Here is a 19,467-nt window from a genome sequence, read left to right as displayed (position 1 = left end):
TGAAGAGATAATCCGGTTTAACTCCAGTTTAACTGTCCTGGCTCAGTGCTATGGAATTCTGGGAACTGTAGTGTCCTGAGATATTGAGCCTTCTCTGCCAGAGAGCTCTGGTGCCTCAGCAAACTAATAACTTAAATTATTATTATTAATAATAATATTTAAAAATATTATTATTATTATTTTAAAATAAATTATTATTATTATTATCTTTCTCCAGAGGGGAAATACAAATCCCAGGATTCCACAGAATGTAGTCGTGGCTATTAAAGTGGAACCATAGCACTGCTGCTGTGCAATGGAAACATGACAATGCCACACTACATCATTATAATACTATTATTACACATTGTTTTAATGCTATGGCTGCCTCTTGGGGAATCCTGGGATTTGCAGTTTAGGGAAAGGCATTTAAAATTCTCAGCCAAAGAGCTCTTAGGCCTCTCTGAACTACAAACCCCAGAATTCCACAGCCAGAGCAGTAAAAACAAGAAAGAAAAGAATATTAAAAGTAGTTAAGGCTTGTTTAGAGTTTTTAACACATTACAAATTTTAGTGCATGGTTGTTTTAACTTTTATTGTTTTTTAAAAAATTATTTTTCTACAATTTTTCATGCTTCTGTATGGTTTTTCCAACTGTTATCGTTTTTAAATCTGCCCCAAGTCCTTTATATTGGGAGAAATGTGGGGATACAAGTAAATACTGGGGAGAAAGGTGGGATGAAAGTAATTAATAATAAAATAAATTAAATTAAATAATATTATCATAATAAAATAAATATAAAATAACATTATCATAATAAAATAAATAAATAATAATATAATATAATATAATATAATGAAATAAAAATAACATAATAATAAAATAAAAAAGAATATTACAATAATAAACTAAATAAAATAATAATATTTTAATAATAAACTAAATTAAATAAAAATAATATAATAATAATAAAATAAATAATATTATAATAAATAAATAAAATAAAAATAATATAAATAAAAAAGAATATTACAATAAAAATAGTAATAATAATAATGATAATAGTGTAGCGCAGCCTTTGTTGTCCCTCTCATGGCCAACATTCAGTTCCGCCCGGGGAACGGGGGAGAGGGGGACCTATTCAAGAAGCAACCAGGAAGTTCCGCTTCTAGAAGGTAAAAAAAATTAGAACGAGCGGCATTCTTCTTTTCCTAGCTCTAGCGTCCGAGCGTCCCTCTCTGGCCCCGCCCCCTTTCGCGTCATCCGCCTATTGGCAGCGGGGAGGCCGCTTGAATGACGGGAGGAAGAGGGGCGGGGTTTTTGGAGGAGAGAGGATTGCCCCTCGGCGGGGGGCTTCTCTTCACCATCATGAGCTTCCTGATCGACTCCAGCATCATGGTCGTCTCTCAGGTAAGGAGGCGTCGTCGCCGTCGCCCCGCCCACTCCTCCCCCCGCTCGTCATGTTACGTGGAGGGACCCAATTCTGTCCCCCCTCTCCCTCGGATTGGGTCGAACCGGCGGCCGTTGGGCGGCTGAGAGGGTCGTACCATTTCTGGAGGCTGCGGGGGGGAGGAGAAAATGAATGGGCTGTACCACTCCAGGCTATTATGCTAAGGGCGCTCACTGAAGCTGTGAGAGAAGATCTGCCCTGTAGAAATAATGCCATGGCTCCATCCTGCAGGACCTTGGGGTTTGTAGTTTGTTGTGGCACTGAAGACCTTGTGAAACTACAATTCCCAGGATTCCATAGGATGGAGCTTAGAGTGGTATCACTTGCACTGAGGGCAGATTGTGTCAAAAGCATAATGGGAAGTGGCACCCATGGCAGATTTTGGAGCACTATGTTAAACCCCACTGGGTGACTTTGGGCAAGAAGTCACACTCTCTCAGCCTCAAGAGGATGGCCATGGCTAACCTCTGGAGAAACTTGCCAAGGAAACCCATCTTAACTCAGGACAGAAGCAAAGTTCAGGCATCTTACTAACGTCTAATTTTTCTCCTGTTTGGAGATCTTGTAGCACCTTTGAGACTGTTGTCATTCTCACATTCCTATGGCATATATATGTCTGCCTCTGACTTCCACTCCACCAAAAGCATCTGAGGAAGTAGACCAAAGTCTACAAAAGCTTGTGTTGCCAACTTCTTTGGATGTTATCAGACAAGGGAAATTGGAAGTATAAATCAATGGCAATCCGGACGCAATCATGGGGTTTAACGTTATTGCATGATAGATACCACATACAGTTTCGGGCAATGGGAAGTCAGTCCAAACACAATCATGGGGTTTCATGTTATTGCGTGAGAGGTGATCACATGCTATTTTGGGCAATGGCAAGCTATTTTCTGGCAATGGGAAGCCAGTTTGAATGCAATTCGAATTCACGTAAATTCGTTGAACTAGTGAATTCACGTGAATGCGTTCTGGCCCCACTTTCTTTTCATTCGAAATTAAGAGAAATTCCTCCCGTGTGATAAACTCCTTTCTTTCAGTGAGTCTCAAAAGTGCTACATGATCTCTAGACAGAGAGAACATATTAACCAAACCTGCAAATAATCAAATCCACAAAAGCCAAAGCCACGAATGTGGAGGGCCAACTGTATATAAATTCCAGAAAGCAAACCTTGATTTTGCCATTTTATATAAGGGATGCTACTTAACAGTCCCACTGTATTTAATGGGACTTGAGCATCCATGATTGTTTGTTATAATCCTGCCTCGATCTGCAGGGAGAGGCGGGAAATAGAAATAAAATTTATTATTATTACTATTATGAATTTTCATATCCATGCGGGGTCCTGAAACCAAACCCCGGCGAATGCCAATGGCCCACTGTATTAGTTCCACTGGTTGTTTGTGGGCTTGGAGTGCTGCTTGTGATCTTTAAAGGCTTAAATGGGACCAATATGCCTACATTAGTTAGTGCTAGTCATGGGGCTTTTTCAGTAGTGGCCCCATAGATTTAGAATTCTCTTTAGAAACTATATCTGGCACAGACCCATTTTTAAGTCAGTCTTTTTATTAAAAGCTCAATCTGAGTTTTCTCAATAGGCAGAACTTTTTATAAAGCTGCATTTTTAGTTTTGTTTGGAATGCTCTATGTATACCTATGATGCTCTTGTGCTGTTTCAATTACATTTTTAAAATGTTTATGGAAGCCACTAAGAAGTGGCATGTGTGTGTGTGTGTGTGTGTGTGTGTGTGTGTGTGTGTGTATCTGAAGAAAACGAATAGGATTGCACTGTCAACATTCCTAGCGACATGGCTTTATGTTTCAAGCAGTAAGAAGGCTTGCGTGAAGAGGATTGTGATTTCCTATTCTGGTTTTAAATCGTTGTGAGAAAATATAATAGGGATGTGATGTGATCAGTGACGTGAATCCATATTGTTAAGGAGAAGCAAGCCTCTGTCTAGTACAAATAACATGCTTTTTTATTTCAGTGTAATCTTACTTTCATAGCAACAGTATTCTTGCATGTTTTAAGGATTTTGGAGATTTCAGCTTTTTGTGAACATCACCTTCTCTTATTCTGTCTCTCTGCAGGTTCTGTTCTTTGGATTTGGATGGCTGTTCTTCATGCGCCAACTCTTCAAAGACTATGAGGTGGGGTTGATCACACTGCATGTGCTAATGATAACTTTGCTGTGATCTGAAAGAGAGGATATTAATGTGAAATACGTAAAATGTGATAAAATAACTTACCCTATAGGACCGCTAATTTATACACCTACATTTGTTTGAGAATAACCTTCATTTATTTGAGTGAGATACATAGAAGTAGATGTACTGTGGATAGGATTTTTTAACTGTGCGTATTGCTTGATCACTGCCACAGAAATGTTTCAAGTTTATTTTTTAACAATTTTAGGAAAGGACTTCTGCATTACAAAGTACAAAATGTAATGAAATATCAGAGAAAAGAGCTGTAAGAAGCCAAATAGTTCCAGATAAACTGAGAATGCAGATTTTTTTCTTGGATATAGATTTTGAATACGTTATGGAGATGAATTTTGTTTCTGTTTTATTTTCTTCATTACAGGTCCGGCAGTACGTTGTACAGGTTGTCTTTTCAGTCACCTTTGCTTTTTCCTGCACCATGTTTGAACTTATTATTTTTGAGATTCTTGGGGTCTTAAGTAGCAGGTAGGTCTATCTGCTACCATTAGTAGATTTTGTACTTTTGTGCAGTTGGTGGATTTGTTTGTTTGGCCATAGTTCTACCACTTTTAAAAGTCCCATTATGTTTAGCTATAAAGCGTGTATAGTATTTATTATTTACAGGCAGCAGGGAATTGGAGCAAGGATGTCGGTAAAATGGTTGTTAGGCTGTTTTTATGAAGTGTTTCTTCAGCAATGTTTGCTGCTAAATACTTGGCAACATTCCTAACAGTAAATAAGATGTCAAAGAAACTGTAGTAAATACGATGATGTTCTAAGACTCTGCCATCTTGAATGGCTATTGTTGGTTAATTTAAAATTGCTTAGGGTTCAAGATTTTTCTGTGCTAGCTATATTTAGGCAATAAGTACCCAGATGATATAAAATATTTATTGGTCCCTAAATATGTTCAACTCCATTTATATGGTGCCATTTCAATACCATCGCCGATTTCTCCTGCATCACATAGCAATTCTATAAATTGCCTTTGCCTATTGATGAATACCTTATTTCTGTTTCTTATTGATGAAAGAGGCACCAGTTTTACACATTATTTATCTCCAAAGAGCTAAACCCAAAATATTATTTTAGAAACCATCTTAGAGTGCCAGCAAAAATGTATTAATACAGTGCACCCACATCATACGTGGGTGCGATATTTGCGGTTTTCAGCATATGCTGAACGCTGTCGTGGAAGAAGCGGTACTGTGCGCCGGAAAGATTAATGGGGTGCACGCCGCCGTGGGCACAAGCCCCATTAGTTTTAATGGGGCTCGAGCATATGTGGATTTTCCCTTACATGGGGGTGGTGGTTCTGGAACAGATCCCCCGCGTAAGGGAAGGGACCACTGTATCTGTAATATATGATAGCTACATTTCTGATTTTTAAAAATATGTGTGAAAAATATCATATCAAAGCAATCTTCTAAATAATTGGATGCAGGGATGTCACAAATGGCTGTGGACCACACTGGGTAATACCTCAGAGGGATGTGAACACCAAGTGGGGCAGTGGCTGTCCCAAGACCACCATCCCTGCCAACCATAGTACCTGTGCCATCCATCGGCTTCAGTTGTTGGTTCAGGTGGGGTGCTATTGCTGCCTTACAGTCCCTTCTGGGTCTTGCAGGGCTGCTGGCTGGGGCAGAGAAAGAATGCATTGGTGGCAGCAGCAGTAGTGGCAGCCTTGGACTCCTTTCCTTTCCACTACCTTAGTGATGCTACTGACCGGACATTCATGACATCTGACAGAGCAATTAGCAAAGGAATACAGACTTTATTCTTTTTGTGGAGTCTCATTTCTGAAATTTACATTTGGCTTGGTAATTAGGGATGACCTGGAGATTAATGGACAGAGTAGGATCTAAAATTACTCCCACACTATGAAACTGAACTTTTAGAGGCAGTGTGATCCATTCCAGAATGGGTTGAATCCCAATATCTGACCAAGGCATCTTCCCAATTGAATCCCAGTTGAAATGGATCCACATAATTATTATCATCAAGCTGTAATTGGAATTGCGAGCCCTTGATCTTCTGCAGATATTACCTATCTGTTTGAGAAAGGAGAATGGGGATGGATTAAGAAAAATACTCTGATATTGAATAATCCTTCTGTTATTTTCAGCTCACGGTATTTTCACTGGAAATTGAACCTCTGTGTGATTTTGCTTGTTCTGGTGTTCATGGTTCCCTTTTACATTGGCTACTTTGTTGTGAGCAACATCCGATTGTGTAAGTATGCATATTGTTTGAAGATCTGTACTGGTACCAGTACTTTAAATCATCACCGAAAATAGCAGCTCTCACGCTGAGTAAAGTAAATGATAATCTTAATAATTTTTATGTTTTTTTTATTTTTAGTGCACAGACACAGGCTGCTTTTTGCCTGTGTTGTCTGGTTAATATTTATGTATTTCTTCTGGAAACTGGGAGATCCATTTCCTATCCTCAGTCCAAAACATGGTGAGTTTTCTATAATATTTAAATTACTAACTGTTCAGTTATTCAGTGTACATTCCATGCCACATTGTGTATTTCTGGTTTGTATGGGTAAAAAGGACTGTCATATTTTAATGTTTCATCAGATTGTCAAAAATAATGGGTGGTTTCTCTACACTTGCACAACACAATCCTGTCTTTAGTATATTTACTAAGACACAAATTCTACTAAAGTCAGTGTGGCTTACTATCATAAGTGTGCATAGCAATTCAGCCTTAGGAAATACAACAACTAGATCACACTTCGTATCCTTCCTGAATCTTAGGCCCGGTACAGACCATTGGTTTGCGGCGGCCTGCAGCCTATTCTAGGGTTCTGGAGTGTGCAACATCTGCATGCTCCGGAACCCTAGAATGTATGGATGGCACCATCTTTACGCGGTGATGTCCATATAAGGCGTGCATGCATGACGCAATTGCGGTGCCATGCCTGTGTCATGGATGCGTCACAGTGCGCCAATGGCACACTGATGACAGCGTCCCCACGCGGCAAGAAGAACCCGGTTTTTCTAGGTTCTTTTTGGTTTGACTGTTGAGGCATCCCTCCAGAGGAAAACTGGGTGCCTCCAGCCCACCCCTTTGAGGTGGTCTGGAGAGCCCCTTAATTAGCAATATAGTTTTAACACAAGTACAGTATGACTCCCATTTCCATGGGACCAGTACCCATGGTTTCACATACCCATTGCCTGGGTACTTTCTCAACTTTTCTTCATGCAAGGTGGTGAGGGAAGGAAGCAATGCCACTTCTTGGCCCTTCCTTCCTTCTTTCATGCCCCTCCATCCTTGCCTGTTCTGGGATTAAGAGAATGAGGAGTTGTTCCCTTGCTGCCACCATGCCCCTTGCTTTGCACGATAGCCAACCAACTAATAGAGTCTGCTTTGGCTGCACGTGGCTCACCTGCACTGCCTTCAGTTCTTGCTTCTTGGCCAATAGAAGTATGGGGGCGCAGTTACACGAAGCTGTAAACTTCTCTTGGTGGCAGGTACAGCACTTGGTAGAAAGACAGCCACTCAGTTGCTGCTCCCATTGCATATTTGGGAACAGCAACTGCGCAGCCAGGTGGCCAATCTTCCTTCCTTTTGTTCTTGTATGTGAGAGTGTGGCACTCTGTACCAAGAGAGGTTCATGTCTTCATTCAGCTAAGCCCCCTGTGCCTTTCTCATCTCAGTGATGAATTCTTTGGCAACTTGAGTGACTTTAGTAAAACTTTCAAAGAAATCCTGAGCTCCTACTAGGTTCTTTACAAACTGACTATTTATATACTCCCAGAGTGGGGAACATGGAACCCTTCAGGAGCTGATATTCCTGTAACACTTTACTAGTGGCCAGACTTGTAATTTAGGGAGTTAGGAGCCCTATTGGTTTCTCAGCCCTGTTCTGCTACTGCAAGTGCTTCTAAGATGCTGTTCATGGAGAGGATTATTCATTTTTTTTCTGGAAAAAATCCTCCTAATATCAAATAAGTGAACTTCTGTTGAGAATTCAGAAGCAAACTGATGTGTATAGATGAGGCTATAGTAGTGAGTGCAATTCTGCCTTTCTATATTTTAAAGGATGTAATGATGAAATGATGCTTTTCCTCTTCTTTTTTCTCAGGAATTCTGTCTATAGAACAGCTCATAAGTCGGGTAGGAGTGATTGGGGTGACCCTTATGGCCCTGCTGTCTGGATTTGGTGCAGTCAATTGTCCATATACTTATATGTCTTATTTTCTAAGGTGAATAGAATGTCTTGATATATTTGACTATACTTTTTCCCTTCTTTCTTCTTTTCCTCCATGTTCAGATACCTTTTCAGAGCTCTTAAACTGTCATCTCCTGCCTCTCTTTGTATCAGTCATACTGATTATAGTTTGATACACTGGTTGTTCTGATCCAATCCAGCATCTCTGTGTTTCATGGGTTGGGCCAGTTGGAGGACCTTTGTGCATGTTCTGACTGTTGGCAGGCTGTACCTATTTTCTAGCCCTTTCTAGCCACTGAAATAATGGCTAGAGGGGAAGGTGAAGCTGCATGCATGGCCAGCTATCTTATGAAATGCCTTGGTTCCAGGATTGTGGAAACTGAGCCCTGGACAAATTGTTGGTTGTTCCCATCATTCTTGGAAAGAAGCAAGACATTTCAAAAGAGATGGAAAGCTCCTTGCTTAAAGGGGAGTAGGATGCATGGGTGTCATGGTCTTCCTCCTCTGAGCAAGGGAAGTGCTGCTTCAGCTGTTTTAAAACGCCATGACAGCTAAAAATAATGGATAATTGAGATAGAGATTTAGGGGAAGGAACTGGGAAACGGGGGCTGTAAATGGGGGCTTTGGTGGCTACTTGGCCCACAGGCACTGGAATCCCATTCCTATTTTTTTTATATATATATATATATATATGCTTTTTTCATATCCCAAGGGAAGTGGGGAACAAGGATCAGAGGACATATGCAAAAAAAGAAGTATTTCTAGTACTTTCTAATACAAGACCATTGGCGAGACTGAATTAGAATCATAGAATCATAGCATAATAGAGTTGGAAGAGACCGCAAGGGCCATCCAGTCCAACCCCCTGCCATGCAGGAAATCCAAATCAAAGCATCCCTGACAGATGGCCATCCAGCCTCTGTTTAAAGACCTCCAAGGAGGGAAATTCCACTACACTCCGAGGGAGTGTGTTCCACTGTCGAACAGCCCTTACTGTCAGGCAGTTCTTCCTGATGTTGAGGTGGAATCTCTTTTGCTGTAGCTTGCATCCATTGCTCCGGGTCCTAGTCTCTGGAACAGCAGAAAACAAGCTTGCTCCCTCCTCAATATGACATCCCTTCAAATATTTAAACAGGGCTATCATATCACCTCTTAACCTTCTCTTTTCCAGGCTAAACATCCCCAGCTCCCTAAGTCGTTCCTCGTAGGGCATGGCTTCCAGACCCTTCACCATTTTAGTTGCTATCCTTTGGACATGCTCCAGTTTCTGGCCAATTAGTACAGGAGTGCCCATTGACCAGGCTGAATTGGCCATTCCTGTACTAGAAAGTCAGAGAGCTATATCATTAGTTCTGTATTCCTGTCTCTTGTAGGAATGTGACAGATGCAGATATTCTAGCTTTGGAACGCCGGCTTCTCCAAACCATGGACATGATCATCAGCAAGAAAAAAAGGTGAGGCAAACATATTGGAACTTTAAAAAAATTCTATTAGGGCAGTGACTTGCCAGTAGACAAATTATTCCTATTGTAGACTATCAGACATAGAGTAAGACATAGTAAGACATAGGGTAGGCCTCTTAGGGGCTCCACCATAGAAACTGATTCTAAAAAAGGGCTCAGTGAGTCAAAAAGGCTGGGAACCCCTGCCTTGAAGGCACCAGAGCCTGTCTGATCTTGGAAGCTAAGCAGGGTCAGCCCTGCTTAGTACTTGCATGAGAGACTGCCGATAAATACCAGGTCCTGTATTTCAGAGGGAGGAACTGGCAAAAGCACCTCTGAGTATTCCTTACCTAAGAAAAACCTATGAAATTCATGGGATCTCCATAAGGTGAATGACATTTCAAAAAAATTGAAGGGACATACACACAAGAATAAAATCGTTGATCTTTCCCCCTCCTATTTGGGCCAGGTTTAGGCCGGATTGGGTCTACGGTGTGTGTTTTCTGCGGTCTCAATACGTCTTCGGCATGGGTGGCCACCCCTTCATGGCCTTCTGTTTCGGCCCTAAGTCTGGATTCGATCTGTAGTACATGTGTGCCTTATTTTATTTTGGTTCTACTTTGTATCTCTTGTTATTTTAGCACTTGACTTTTCCTTCCAATCAGGATAGCAATGGTTCACAGAAACATGTTCCAGAGAGGGGAAGTACACAACAAGCCTAGTGGTTTCTGGGGGATGATAAAAAGTGTTACAACATCTGCATCAGGCAGCGAAAGTATCCTTTATGTTTTGGTTTGAGAAATGAGAAAGTCATGAGTGGGTTGACAGGCAGCAGCAGAGTAAAAGTAAAATGAAAAGAAACAATATGAGGACTCATTTATTAACATGTAGTGAACAGCCAATGTAGAACTCCTTTCCTGCTGCTCTTTAGTGTCATACATCATGCAGAGTGTAATGGTAGCCTAATTCTGTTTCTATATATGGGCATGAAACCACGACCATAAAGAAGGCTGAGAAGCATAAAATCAATGGATTTGAAATGCTGGAGGAGAGTTCTATGGATACCATGGACTGATGAAGCAACAGATACGGGCTCTAGAGCAAATTAGGCCTGAACCTGCTCCACTTGATGCCAAGATGAATAAACTGAAGCTATTATACTTTGGACATATTGGAGCTTATCACATGGACAAAAAACTGCACCCCAGTGGAATGCAGCCTGGTTGCAGGATGCAGGCAGGAATTATCACATGTAATTTGCCTCCGATTCACCCAGGCGAGTGCAGCCTGACTGCATTCCGGATCCCAGGTGGCTTCAGAGGCCACTTTTCAAAGTCAGAAAGTTCCAGCTTTGAAAAGCGGAGTGTTCCTGGGACCTGGGATGCAGCTGGGCTGCACTCGCCCAGCGAAATCAGCAGCAAATTATGTGCGATAATTCCTGGCTGCATCTCACTATCTGCATGCCGTTGGGGTTCAGTTGGGTTTTTTGTCCATGCGATACATTCCATCATGAGATGACATGACTTTTTGGAAAAGATGACTGTCCTTCAAAGTTGAAGTTGATAACAAAAAGCCAATGAGTAAAAAATAAAAGATCTAATTCAATGAGGCATTTATTCTTTACATAAGTGAGCAATTATGATAAATGAAAAATATACTGTATATGCAAATGAGAAACATGGCATTAGGCATGGATTTAGCTCTATGTCCTATCCTCCCTTTTATACAAAGTTACTATGCCAATATTGATTTATGTACTAAGGTGAGAAAGAAATGTGGCAAACTGGCAGACAGTGATTGCTATTAAAGTGCTTTACATTGTGGTTAGTTCTTAACTTCTTGCTTGTACTTGAAATTTTAGCACTGTTCAGGTGTGAGGTCTTATACGTAGCAGATAAGTAAGGCTGAAACTTTGCATAATTTTAAATGTAGAGCTACTACCATATTTATTCCATATTCCTCCTGTAACCTCAGAAAAATGAATCATTTCTTAACCTCACAACCTTGTGCACTTTAATGCTGCCTCTGCCAGAAGCAACCAGTGCTTTGAGGTTAGTAAAGGCATAGTGCCATGCTCTTAAGAAAACAGAAAAGTTGTCCTAGATGTTATAGAGAAAGACATGCAGTTTTAGTATTACAGTATTTAATGAATGAGTTTCTGCTCCATCCATATCAATCCTGCAGATGGCAGTGGTACACAATTTCTAATCAGTATGTGCTACATGAATAAAAACAAAATCCACAATCAGGAAGTGGTTTTATTAGGACCAACTAAAATGCCACAGAAGTGTGCAAGGTTCCAGGTTCTCCAGAACTCCTCATCTGGCTATGAAAAGAAAGAGGGTCAGAGGAACCAGTAAAGTTCCAAAATTTGGAGTGATGTTGTAACCATGTGCTCTATAGTTAAACCTGATCCCAAAATGGGATTACAAATTAAGGAGCAAAACAGATGGCCCCTTTCCGGCGGCTTCCTGGTGGCTTGGGCGTATGCTGTTTAGATGATGTATGTCTCCAAGATGGCAGGAAGCTGCTGTGAAGCCACCTGACCAACCACATGGTGGGCAGCTTTGTGGTGCTCTGATGACATGTTTATACGCCACACGCCGCAGGAGTGCTGCAAAGCTGTGGCAGCAGTTGAAAATATGGCTTTTCCTGACTCAAAAAGGAGCAGCTTTCTGCCACTTCTTTTTGGGCCAGCAAAAAGCTGGATCACGGCTGCGGTATGTGGTTGCTGCAGCCCTGATCCGGCAATCAAAGGAGTGGCATCAAGTCACCCCTTCAGGGCTGTCTGTTTTGGCCCTACATAAATCTCTGATAGGTAGGTACTCAGATATCAAATTGCCATTAGCAATGTATATTGGGGAAGAGAACCAGTAGCCAGTTTCCTTTTATGAGAAAACAAAGGCTGGCTGCCACTGAAAAGTTCTGTCTATTGCATTGGGTAAAATTACACAGTTTGCTGATTTGGCGGAATTTGCAGAACAATATAAGTAAACTATGTTGTGCTTTAAGCAAGTGGCTGGGATTTTGTATACTCTATGCCTCTTTTGCTCGTAGTTTTGAAAGCTTTGTTATGAATCTGATTGAAGGAGTGAAAAGAAATTGGAACTGGAAGCTATTTTTTTTCTAGATGATATTAAATGTGATTTTGCCCTTGACAATATTGGTTTGCCAGACCTGTCGCTTATCCAGCAGGAGGTGGATGCTCTGGAGGAGCTCAGTCGGCAGCTTTTCCTGGAAACGGCTGACCTGCATGCTACCAAGGTGCAGGCTAAGGGGATGGTTCTCATTCCTGATGGGTGGGTAAAAGGAACTGCAGGGTGGGAGAAAATATCAGAGAAAATTTAGGAAACATCCAGTGGGTGGATGTGTTAAATGTTAAAAAATATGTTAATGATCAAGACCTTTACCCAGTTCAAGCCTTCTCATGGGTCAGATAAATAAGAAATGTGTATTCCATTGGGAGTTACTGCCTGGATAGGTTGTAATCTTTTTAAGGAAGGCCTTCATCAACTAGTGAATACATATGTAATATATAGTCAGAGCATGGAGAAATCATTTTTAGAGTACAGTTCCCACAATCCCATAGGTACCATGGGCTCTAGTCATGCTGGTTGGAAGATTCTTGGCATTATAGCCTGAAAAGGTACTTTTGGGAGCTATGAATTTAATGTAGTCATAGATCGGAATTGTTAAAAGAGGGGGGGGGGGGAAGCATGGTCTTTTGATTTAAAGGCACTCCCAGATGCCTGGTCTGTGTAATTTGAATTTATATGTCCTTGGCAAATCTTGATCTGACAGTTGTTAAGGGTCCAGCAAGTACACACTCTGTGTGTCACATGGTCAGTGTGGCATGTTGATTGTTTTATTGATGAGAAATCCATGAGATAAGACATTCCACCTTAAAAGGAATGATTCATGAAACTGAAAAAAAAAATGTTCTTTGCAGGAGAGAATAGAATATTCGAAGACATTCCAAGGGAAATACTTCAACTTTCTGGGATATTTTTTCTCCATCTACTGTGTTTGGAAAATTTTTATGGTATGTAATATTGTGAGATAAAGTATGAGAGATTTATGTTTTTCCTCGTATAACAAAAATGTATTTTAAAAGATTCTTAGCACATCCTTGGCTTTCTTCTTCATTATATCCCATATATCACATGTAACTGTGGTGCAGTTTGATATGCATTTCCCCATGGCTATTTAGAGGTGTGTAACCTTTTAAATTAAAAAAAAGAACTGGATGGCTCATTAGTTTTTTTTAAATAAAATTGTTTTTTCAGGCAATAGTCCATATTTTTTGTTTTATAATTACATAACTTCATTGGACATTGTTGTGTGTTTGTGTAGCCTAACTGGCTGCATACTATGAAAAAGGCATGCATGTGCTCTATTATGGTTCTAAAAAGGTTAAGGTTTCCCCTTTGACAAGATTGTCAAGTTGTGTCCAACTGTAGGGTGTGGTGCTCATCTCTTACTAATCCGAAGAACTAGTGTGAATGTGTTAAGTAGCATGTTCTCTCTTTTCCTTTTCCCTTCTTCAGGCAACAATAAATATTGTATTTGACAGAGTTGGGAAGACTGATCCAGTTACAAGAGGGATAGAGATTACTGTGAATTATTTGGGAATCCAGTTTGATGTAAGTACTTAACATTTCAGTTTCTTTCAATAATGTTCCTTTATACTTACTGCATTCTACTCTGTTCAGAGCTGGATAATGTGTAATATAGACTATTAAAAGTTTACTTAATCTTGTAAAAATATGAGCAGAAGGTTCACTTACAGGAGCTGCTGCATTTTAAAACTGATTAATATATTAGGATAATATTTCAATAATATTTCTGTATACTTCCAGCAAGACACTACTTGAAAACTCTGATCACAACCTGAAGTGTATTAAAAATTCCAGATTGCTTCAGATTTTATGTTTTACCAATACTGATTTTAAGTTACACCTTAGAATCTGTGACAGTATTACTTTTTTTTTACAGTTACATTCATGTTTATGCAGTATTGGATTTTTTTCTACTTTAGTCCAGCCCATTTATGATAGTTGTAGATGGTACATGTTAGCCGTGCATCTCTTCCCTACCCTTGGCTTTTTAAAGGTGCCTGGATGAGGATTTAAAATCTTTGCTGATAAAGCATTGATTATAGATTCCTTTGATTTGATTGCTAACCATGGCTATGATCTGACAAACAGTACAAGGAGGAGATTTTGGATTTGTTTTCCAAAGTGTCACATGACAAAACCGTATTTAAAACCTCAGTAGCGGCTCTGTTGGAGGGGGCAAAATTATGTGAAGAGGGTAAGGTACAAAAATCTTACTGGATTTTACACTGATTTCAAAATTTGGATTGCATATGTAGTTTTACAGTTAGTACCAAAATAATCATAGTTAGTATCAACATAAACTCAAAAGTCCAGGTTAGCAAATCAGCTAGCCCCTGATATACCACCACCACCACTACTGCTACTAATTTCTTTCCTGATCACAAGGACATTTTTAACTCAAAAATATTTTAACATTTAGGGTTTGTAAATGTGTAAACATGTAATATTTGATTATGATATAGAAAGTAATTTGCCTTTTATGAAAATAGATTAAAACACCTGTTGTTTCTGACTAGTATGTGGTGTAGTTCTAGCATTCTACTGGCTTGGTTTTCACTTGTCAGTTGTTTGAATAGACATAGAAAATGACCTCATAGCTTACTTGCTACGCATGTATGTGCTCATTTTTCACTAAAATAAAATTGAGTGTTCCATGGCATTTCACGCTTCACACTGAATATTACCTGGAGCATGAGGTATGGGAGACTTGCCTCTTATACTCTTTCATAGCATTACACTCTTTCAGTGTTGGTTTGTGTGTTTTATCCATCTGTTGATGGAGAGTTAAAATTACTTTCAGGTGCTCATAATTAATATTAATGTTAATATTATTAATGTTAATCTTTGCCCAACAGTCATATTTTTTGCAAGTTTACACCATATAAATTCAGTCAGGAGCCTTAATTAAAGTAGTTCACCTCCCAGCATGATGCATTCTGAATTTTTAGAAAATTGAAATTTAAAATAGGTTTTTCACTTGAATGTCACTTATTTGAAACCTCAGTCTCAGTCTGTCTCTAGACCAGACAATGGCAGTAGTTCCAGTCCTCATTACAAAAGGATGACTAGGCCTAGATTAGTTATTTCTATTCTTAAGTCAAAAAATGTATATCTAGACAGCCTAGATATTAATGCTCAAATAATGCACTTGTGAACCTCTCTGAGGTTTTAACCACTTCCCCTCTCTCTGTCACTGCAGGTAAAATTCTGGTCCCAGCATATTTCCTTTATTCTTGTTGGAATAATTATTGTCACTTCTATTAGAGGCTTATTGATAACACTTACAAAGGTAAGTTGTTAGACAGGAGGTTGTTAGACAGTTGGTTGAACAGAGGAGTTTGTGAATGGGAGAATTAATTCCTGTAAGAGTTTAAGACAGGACTGTATAGTACAAAAATGGAGAAAAAAAGAAAGAAGAATGTAATGTGCAGTTCTGGGTTATTTATAGCCCACTATTGTTGAGAACCAGTGTGGACTATTATTCTAGAGATCAGTGTTCAATTCCCCACTCAGCCATGGAAACCCACTGTGTGACCTTTGTTGAGTCACACATTTTCAACCCCAGAAAGCTCTGTGATAGGGAGGCAAAGCCCTTTCTGAACAAATCTTGTCAAGAAAACCCCATGATAGGTTCATTTTAGGGTTGCCATAAATCAGAAACGACTTGAAGCACACACAACAACAGCAACATCATTATACTTATAGAGGGTCAGTTTCAGTATTGGACTGCAACTCAGAAACCAAGATTCAAATCTCCGTTTGGCCAAGGAAAGCCACTGGATGACCTTAGGCAAGTCACTCTCTCAGCTTTAGAGGGAGGCAAAATCAAACCCCTCTGAACAAATCTTGCCAAGAAAACCCTACATTAGCAATAGGGACACCATAAGTCAGAAACTGCTTGAAGGCACATAACAACAACCATTATACTTTGAGGAGCTGAGTTGTGCAGTAGAACATTATAGTACAGTTAGAAAAAACATGGCACTGTGGAGCAGAATATCTGTTTCAACAGTTTCTTGAAATTTAATTAAAATGTTGGCTTCTGATACCTTTTGCTTTTGGCAGTATAGAAGACTTTGCATTAAACATGTCTTTGTAATATGAAGATTATTAGTTGTTATACAAAGGGATTTGTAACATCTTTGAGGCTATGTGAAAGAAGTTGTAGCTTAAGCTTTTGTAGACTTGGTCTACTTCCTTAGATGTATGCTTGTTATGTTCCTTCAAGTCAGCTCTGACTTACAGCAGCCCTATCATATGTTTTCTGGGAAAGATTCATGCAGAGGACCTTTGTCATTGTCTTCCTCTGAATATAGCCTACAGCACCTGGTATTCCCTGCCAGTCTCTCTTCCAAGTATTAACCAGCCAAATGCTACATAGCTTCCAAAATCAGACAAGACCACTGGAAAAATATGGCAAGTGAGGCAACTCTGGAGCGCTATTTCTCTTGCACACCTAAAAACATTTGAGTGTTTACCACAAAGTAGAAAGAAACTGAAACCTACAAAAGATGCCTGTCCACGTCAGCAGCAAATTTAATTGTATGCTGATTGTTAAGACTATTTATAGTTGAGTCATACAACTTGTAGTGATCATCGTCTTTGCCTTATGCATTCACATTGGAAATGGGGGAATCATGTACAGCTGTTCCCTTTCTGATGACAGCATTTTCCCCAGCCACTGCAGTTCCTTGAATTGTTTCCAGCTGTATCCGAGTTTGCCTGTTTCAAAGAATACCTGGGCACAATCAGGGCAGCTTGCATATAGAGCAAAATATCTTATGTATCAACCTGCAGAAAAATGTAATGTCTTGTTTGTGATCCCAGATGGACGTGGAGGATGTTATGTAATATCATCAGAGGATAAAAGATAGTCTTGTCAAGTCATCCTAATTATTTGACAGATTAGGGGTTAAGTCCCTTTACTGATTCAATGGGTCTACTATATTGGGGAATTAAAAATGGATTTAACATTAACTTTATTAAATTGGCTGTTCTAAATAAGTTGGTGATAAACACACTACCATTCTACCGTCATGTAACTAGGGTTGCCATAAGTCAGGACCTCCAAACTGGGACAAATGTAGGACAACATTTTCAAATGTAGGACTCATTTTTTTTAAATGGAGGACACGCGAAAAAATTTGATGCTTTTTAAAAAATGTTAATATAAATGCATGTTTCTTAGGCATGCTCAAAATGGAGGACATTTTGGAATTATTCCTAGACAGATGGCAGAAATGTACTTCCCTTTCTGGCCAAACCACCCCCCTCCATTTCAAAACACCTTTGCAAATTGACTCACACAGCTGCCACTTCTGCTGCTGCAGCTGCGGCTGTGGCTACAGCTGCTGCTGCCCGCCGCTGCCCGCCGCCTCACTAGTCCCTCTCCGGCCCACGTGGCTACGTGGATTAAACAGAGAAGAGCTCCTCCTCTTTAAGCTGGGTGGCCAATGGGGACAGAGAGCTGGAACAGCCCCGCCCCCTGCCAGCAGTCACAGACTCCAAGCAGGGGATGGGCTGTTCTGCTATTGGCCAGCCCAGCCTGCCAGCCAACCAGAGGAGCTCCAGGCTCCTACTGAGCCCTGCGCGTGCCCACGCAGAACTGTGCGGGCTTGCGGCAATGGCCACGTTAGTGGCGGTGGCAGTGATGGCCAGATGAGCGGCTGCAGCAGGCCACAGAACTGCCACATTGGTGGTGGCGGCGGCGGCCACAGCCACAAAAGCATCCAAAGGCGCCGCCACAGCGGCGCCCTAACAAAGCCCGGGGCGGGGGCAAACCCAGGACAAACGCAAAACCGGGGCAGGACCATGCAGACCGGTCCAAACTCGGGAAAGTCCCGCCCCCCGGCGGGTTATGGCAATCCTACATGTAAGGTATGAGGAATTGGACTTTTGTGATTAATATTAAAGTGATTTTCTAGTCTAGTTCTAGAAATATTATTATTAAAATGTCTCTGATAATATGTTGTTTCCTCTGTAGGTTTGTAATTATGTCTGTTTGTGAGCTGATTTTCTGTGTTTTCCCCACAGTTTTTCTATGCTATCTCAAGCAGCAAATCTTCCAATGTTATTGTTTTGTTGCTGGCACAGATCATGGTGAGTATTTCAATAAACTTTGGTAAAAAACTACAGTCACACCCCCCCCCCCCCCATTCGCAAGGGTTAGGGGAACAAGACCCCCACAAATGTGGAAAAATGATTAATACCCCCCCCCCCCGCAGTAGCCTTTTTCAGGGTGGGAGGGCTTGGGGAACAGAGTGCTCCCCTTATTTGGCCCCTCCCACCCTGGAAAGGCTTCAGGGTTTAACATTCGCAAATAACCAAAACCCCAAATGTCAAACCCACAAATGTGGAGGGCCGACTGTATTACTTGTCCTCTCTGATCTAAGTAATTAGTAGGGAAAATGGAATGCCTGATATTTGCTTTCTCCTCTCTACAGGGGATGTATTTTGTGTCTTCAGTACTACTGATTCGAATGAGCATGCCCCTAGAGTATCGCACCATCATTACTGAAGTTCTAGGGGAATTACAATTTAATTTCTACCACCGCTGGTTTGATGTTATATTCCTTGTCAGTGCTCTCTCCAGTATCCTCTTCCTATACCTGGCGCATAAGCAAGCTCCTGAAAAACATATGGCACCCTGAGCCTCTCTTAGTCCTTCATTGCATGGTGGACGAAAATGATGTGTTTGGCATATTGCCATCTTGTAGTGGCTGTTCCCATGATGGATAATCAGCTCCTTTGGTTAAGATCAAATGATTTGTTGTGGGCAAAAAGAGACAAGACACAGCTCGCAAGATGCAGCTCTTGGAAAACAAGCATGTCCTTGTGGAGAGAAACTGTGAGAGGAAACAAAAGGAATGCTTTCAGCAGGAACAGGAGAAACTTTTCTATAGTGTTTGGATAATGAAACTGGCAATATTGTCTTAATCTGGAAAGTGGTGATTCTGGAATCAAATGCCTAAATAAATCAAATTTTGTAACAATTCACAGTATTTGCCAATCGTAGACTTTTTATAGTAAATTTACAGTTTAAAGAGGGGATGAAGTATTTTCAAGTAGAACAGATCTTGTAGAA

At 40.5% G+C, this 19,467-nt stretch overlaps 1 protein-coding gene across 1 annotated transcript; it reads left to right on the top strand.

Moving 5' to 3' along the window:
- The first annotated feature begins 1,278 nt into the window (after nt 1-1,278).
- GPHRB (golgi pH regulator B) lies at nt 1,279-19,381 on the top strand. Its single transcript, XM_089512221.1, has 14 exons — nt 1,279-1,390; nt 3,523-3,582; nt 4,019-4,122; nt 5,765-5,871; nt 6,001-6,102; nt 7,736-7,856; nt 9,196-9,276; nt 9,930-10,039; nt 12,440-12,528; nt 13,214-13,306; nt 13,812-13,907; nt 15,583-15,672; nt 18,417-18,482; nt 18,827-19,381. The coding sequence occupies exons 1-14, from the start codon at nt 1,349-1,351 to the stop codon at nt 19,031-19,033; spliced, it is 1,368 nt and encodes a 455-aa protein (XP_089368347.1). The 5' UTR covers nt 1,279-1,348; the 3' UTR covers nt 19,034-19,381.
- Nucleotides 19,382-19,467: the final 86 nt, after the last annotated feature.

The sequence above is a fragment of the Sceloporus occidentalis genome, unplaced genomic scaffold (genome assembly GCF_023333645.1).
Source record: "Sceloporus occidentalis isolate IW3139 unplaced genomic scaffold, rSceOcc1.0.p SCAF_2, whole genome shotgun sequence".
Lineage (NCBI taxonomy): Eukaryota > Metazoa > Chordata > Lepidosauria > Squamata > Phrynosomatidae > Sceloporus > Sceloporus occidentalis.
This window is presented reverse-complemented; position numbering and strand designations above follow the sequence as displayed.